Here is a 5,550-nt window from a genome sequence, read left to right on the forward strand (position 1 = left end):
ATCAAAATAAACATTTTTATTTCATTCTTGAAACATAACATAGAGAATTAAAGAATCAAATAAATACAAAATACATGTAATAGTCTTTTGAATGATCAATTTAGGGAGCCGCAGACAGTTCTTATGATCCCATTTTGACCAGTTAGGGGACTAATATCTCCCATTCTAATCATAGCAGCAGCAAAATCAGAGGCAAATGCGCGAGGACTGTTACTATATTCAGAAACAATATCATCAGTAGATCCACCACTAAGAAGGACTTGATCTGATTGAAGAAGACCTTTTCTTTGCCTCAAGTTCTTGAAATAATTGTTATCCAATTGATTAGGTGTAACCAAATCAAGTGGAGCTAGGTTTCCATTTTGGTCTTCTTTAGGACATTGACGTCTTCTTGTGCTAGCAAATCCAGCATCAATATCTGTTCCATTTCCATAAATCCTATCGCGAAAAAGGAAACATTGTGCTTGGCCAATTGAATGTGCTCCTATAATTAGAAAGTTTAAATCATTAGAACTTCTTCTTAATTATCTGTACAATTAGTATATGCATGATAAATATTCTATATAATAACTTGAATAGTTTTTACCTGATAAAGCAACCATATCCCTTGTGCTAAGGCCTTTGCTTGCAAAGCTAGAAATAAGCCTATTAAGAGGATCAAATGGACCTGGGAGATCAGTTTCAGCAAGTGTATGACTTGCAGTTGTTGAATCTCTTCTTCCGAGTTTCACTGCCCATGTTGGACCTCCAACCTAATTGTAATTTATTAACATAATGTTAGTTAGTTTGATATATAGTGAGACTTCTTTAAACAACATCCGCATTTAACAACTATTCACTACAAAACCTAAGTTTTCCAAAAAATATCAGAACAAACATGCCTGTTAGAGAGGTTTGATTATAATGTGAAGAAAATGAAAATCAAACTACGGATACTTACGAGAGTTGATGCATCTCTAGCGGCAACAGCAAGTATGTCTGCACATGATACAATTCCTGGACATGTTTTTTCAAGCTCTCTTTTGGCATCTTCTATAATACCATAGCCTCTAGCTGACCCAAGATTCGGCAACGCAGTCTTCTCACTAACAATTGTAGGGGTTTCGTCAAGTAAGATAGAAGCATCACAACCCTATAGTTAAAACCACAAGTGAGTAAATATGTAATCATGTTAATAATTTTAACTTGAAGTAAATAGAGAAACATACTAATTGATGTGTGTATAACCAACCTGAACAAAGCAATCATGAAAATGAAGGCGAATAAGAGATGCAGCCATTCGACGTTCACGTGACACTGCTTGTCTAACACTTGTACGAATGGTGTTGAGAGCATTAGGGCAAGTGCGATCATAGAATGTGGAAGAAAGTTGTGCATGGCATTGCATGCTGGAGAATATAAAGAGAAGAGAAAACATAGCAGCAATGGCTGCAAAAGAGTTGCTTGAAATACTAATCATTTTGAAAATATTGCAATGTATTGGTGATATGATGTCAAGAACTAAGAATAGAAAACTTATAAATTAGCTTTGTGATTGGAAGCTGTGAAGATGATAGCAGAGGGAATGTGGTGATGAAATATTTATAGGGATATGAAACACGTAATTTTGAGGCTAGTGGGTCACTATTGGCTGCCAATATAATATTATCATATCCGCGTTATTTCTAGCTTTTGTCTCGATCAATAGTTTGACTTGTTCTTTGGCTACATAAAATACTATGAAGCTTTCTACCTTTATAAGATTATTTTGTTCAGTGTAACCTGCAGTATATTACTTTTTATTTTATTTTTATAGAGTATGTATTAAGATCGTTTGTAACAAATTTTCGTAGTTCAAAACATAAACTGCAATTATAAAATTAAAAATAATAATTTTATCAATAAATAATTGTGATTGCAATTTTATTTATCCATTGATTCTTCCCTCTGATTTTTAATTGTGATTCGAGGGCTAGAACAACGTGTTTCTCGGATATAGGATGATGCGAACCTCTTTGGAATGTAATTGATCTCTATGAATGTCCGACAATATTTTGGATCGACACAAGGAGAAATTTCTTGATCGCTCCTTTTTGTTCCTTCAATCGAGGGCCAAGATGGCATATCTCTCAAGCAAAGGATTTATGGATCTTCTTGAACTATTTCGAGTTGATCATGAGGTAGAGCGTTTCTTGATCATTTCAGCAACTTTGAGGAAAATAATATTTAATATTTTTAATTTTTTTGTGAGTTTATAAAATTTTGAGATAATTTAAGAAAAATTTGAAAGAGAAGGCGGAAATAGGAAAATGTCAAAAAATCAATAGGCCACTACATTAGTTAGTGCTAGTATTCCATTTTATGGATTGGGTTAGGTGAAACGGATCCGTACCATGACAGCTTGACATCCTGACCTTTTCTACCCATGTGCTTTAAACTTTTTTCTTTTTAACAAGTCTTCAAAAAAATGGTAACAATTCTGCTTACATTAAGAATGAACCTGGCTAAAATATTTGAAAATTTCCTTGTAAATTTTAAAAAGAAATTTTATTTTATTTTAAATATTTCTCGAAACAATCATGTATTCCGATAACATTCCATATACGTTCATTTTTTGAATGATTTTGGAAAAATTTCTTCAAGATTTAATTTAAGAAATTTATTTAAACACGTGAAAACAAGCCCTCTTTCGATCCTCTTGGCTGCAATTATTACTTATTCCTAAGTTTATTTTTCACGCTAGGAAGCTTCATAAACTAAATATTTTATTTGGTACGTACTTTAGTGGCTGAATGTCATTTTCCAATATCATAGATTTGGGCATTACGTTGAAAGTCAAAGATCAACATGCTTTAATATTATAATAATACTAATAGAAGTGTATTCAAACTTTAGAAGAACTAGTGAAACTCCAGCTAGCAAGCACCGAAGAATATTGCGCATGAAGTTTAATAATAGATCGATAGTGTGAAATTTTTACACAATCAAATCACTTTAGGTTATTACGATTAAATTTATTAATGTGCATTAATTGATAATATGGTAACAATAATAACAATCTAGTATGAAAGTGCTCACAGGTTCAAATTAACTGATAGGGTACGAGAAAAAAAAATGCCATCAATATATATATATATATATATATATATATATATATATATATATATATATATAAAGATATGATGACTCGGTCAATCGTCTCATGAGTTACCGCTTCGTTTCCCCTATTTCAGCTTCTTTATGCTTCGTTATCCGTATTTTTGTGGTATCAGGTTGGTCGGATCGAGTCCGGAATGAGTTTGGTGAAGTTTGAGACACATAGTCTCTTCTAAGAAGGCTTAAGTTGGAAAAGCCAACCGGATATTGACTTATGTGTTAGAAGGCTCAGAAGTGAGTTCTGATGGTTCGGTTAGCTTCGGGAGGTGATTTGTGACTTAGGAGCGTGATCGGAATGGGTTTTGGAGGTTCAGAGTAGAATTAGGCTTGAATTGGCGAAGTTGATATTTTTGCGATTTTCGGTTGTTAGGCGAGATTTTGATATATGGGTGGGAATGGAATTCCGAGAGTTGCAGTAGTTTCGTCGTGTTATTTGGGATGTGTGTGTAAAATTTCAGGTCATTCGGACGTGGTTTGGTTGGGTTTTTTTATCAAAAGCGTATTTCGGAAGATTTTTGAAACTTAGGCTTGAATCCGATGTGATTTGGTAGATTTGATGTTGTTTGAGGTGTTTTGATGATTGGGACAAGTTTGAATAAGGTATTGGATTATGTGTGTGCTTTTGGTTGAGGTCCTGGGGGGTCTCGGGGTGATTTCGGATGGTTAGCGGGAAGATTTGAAACTTGGGAGATTGCAGAAAATATTGCTGCTTCTGATATTTTCGCACCTGCGGTTTGGGGACCGCAGGTGCGGCGCCGCATAAGCGGAGAGTTGGCCGCAGAAGCGAAAATTTGGACAGGTGTTGAGATACCGCAGAAGCGGTCAAGTAGCCGCATCTGCGAAGCTGCAGATGCGAAAGTCCTATCGCAGATGCGATTTTGGGTTTTAAGTGAAGGACCGCAGACGCGGTGGTTTGGCCAAATATGCGGTACCGCAGAAGCGGGCATTGTACCGCAGATGCGGAAAGGCCTGGGCAGATGAATTAAAAGAGCCCTTCGCGAATTTTGGGTTATTTCACCATTTTGACTTCGGCTTGAGAGCTTTTGGACGATTTGGAAGAGGGATTTCAAGGGAACTTCGTTAAAGTAAGGATTTTGGACCTAAAACACATTTCTATGATAGAATTTCATGGATTAATGCTGTAATTAAAGGAATTAAAAGGTTAAAATTGGGAAAACTAGGGCTTGAGAACTTAGGCCTTTAATTGTGGATTTGAAGGACCATTTGGGGTCATATTTGAGAACTTTTGATATGTATAAACTCGTAGGGAGATAAGGAATCTATTGATGTGAAAATTTCTGATTTTCGAGAAGTGGGCCCGGGGGTCGGGTTTTGGTAATTTCAGGATTTGTGCCCTTTGTTGATTGTTTTCGCTTGGGCTTTGTTCCCTTAGCATATGTTGACGTACTCGTTCTGATTTTGGATAGATTCAACGCGCGTGGAGGCTGATTCGAGAGGTAAAGGCGTCGCGAGCTAGGGATTTAGCCTCGAACTAATGATTGTAAATGATGCTCTGAGGGTTTGAAACCCTGGATTTGCACATCGTAGTGCTATATTGAGGTGAGACACACACTCGATGACGAGCGTATGGTCATACATTATTGGGGATCGTGACTTGGTCCATCCCGATTGATGATTTTACCACGTATTTGACTGAAACTTATTTGCTATCATCATGATTTGGGCTGATTGCCATATTTGGACCCTTCGGGGATTTTTATTACTATTTCCTCACTGTTTTGACTTATTACTTGAACTCAGTCATGGTATTTTCCATTGCTTTACTACTCAGCCATTTTTACTAAGTTTTGAGACTTAAATGATATTTTAAATGATGTTTTGGGCTGAGAAACACTGTTTTACTATTGCCCGAGGGGCTTGTGATGATTTTTGGACTGAGTAAGGCCGAGGGCCTAGTTGTGAGGATACATTGATACTGATATGAGGTCGAGGGCCTGAGATACATAAATATGCCAGGAGGTGATTTGATTGATATGAGGCCGAGGGCCTAAATTTAATGCCACGAGATGACTTAATATTGCGCTTGGGCCGTAAGGGGCCCTCCCGGAGTCTGTACACCCCCAGTGATCGCGGGTACCCATTGTGATGTGAGATTGAGCCCGAGGGGATGATATTGTTCTGAGATTGAGCCCGAGGGGCTGGTACTATTCTGAGATGTTGCCCGAGGGGCGGATTCGTTGATACTGTGCCCGAGGGGCAGACTTCTATTTGTTTACTTACCTGTCAATTACTTGTTTTACTTGTTCAAAGGGGATTTTACTTGACTCTTCACTGTTTTACTGTTTTAAGTGGTTTTTTTACTACTTCAGTATAGAATGCCTTGTGTTTTACGTGTTTTCTTACTTTCAGTCGTTATTTACATTTGTTACTCGCTGAGTTGGAGTACTCACTTTA

The 5,550-nt window shown here is 36.8% G+C and overlaps 1 protein-coding gene across 1 annotated transcript; it reads right to left on the reverse strand.

The window, feature by feature from the left end:
* Positions 1-1,538, reverse strand: LOC104247510 (lignin-forming anionic peroxidase-like). Its single transcript, XM_009803550.2, has 4 exons — positions 1,232-1,538; positions 941-1,132; positions 587-752; positions 1-484 (listed from the first exon to the last, which is right to left on the reverse strand). Exons 1-4 carry the CDS (start codon positions 1,457-1,459, stop codon positions 96-98), a joined length of 975 nt encoding a protein of 324 aa, XP_009801852.1. The 5' UTR covers positions 1,460-1,538; the 3' UTR covers positions 1-95.
* Positions 1,539-5,550: the final 4,012 nt, after the last annotated feature.

Source organism: Nicotiana sylvestris, chromosome 4 (assembly GCF_000393655.2).
Source record: "Nicotiana sylvestris chromosome 4, ASM39365v2, whole genome shotgun sequence".
NCBI lineage: Eukaryota > Viridiplantae > Streptophyta > Magnoliopsida > Solanales > Solanaceae > Nicotiana > Nicotiana sylvestris.

Bases quoted from the DNA above. Each gene is read 5' to 3' on its own strand.
- LOC104247510 (XM_009803550.2), bottom strand. From the start codon at position 1,459: ATGATTAGTATTTCAAGCAACTCTTTTGCAGCCATTGCTGCTATGTTT. The intron at 1,133-1,231 runs GTTGGTTATACA...TTTTAACTATAG, and splicing joins TTCATGATTGCTTTGTTCAG to GGTTGTGATGCTTCTATCTT. The intron at 753-940 runs GTAAGTATCCGT...AATTACAATTAG, and splicing joins CTAGAGATGCATCAACTCTC to GTTGGAGGTCCAACATGGGC.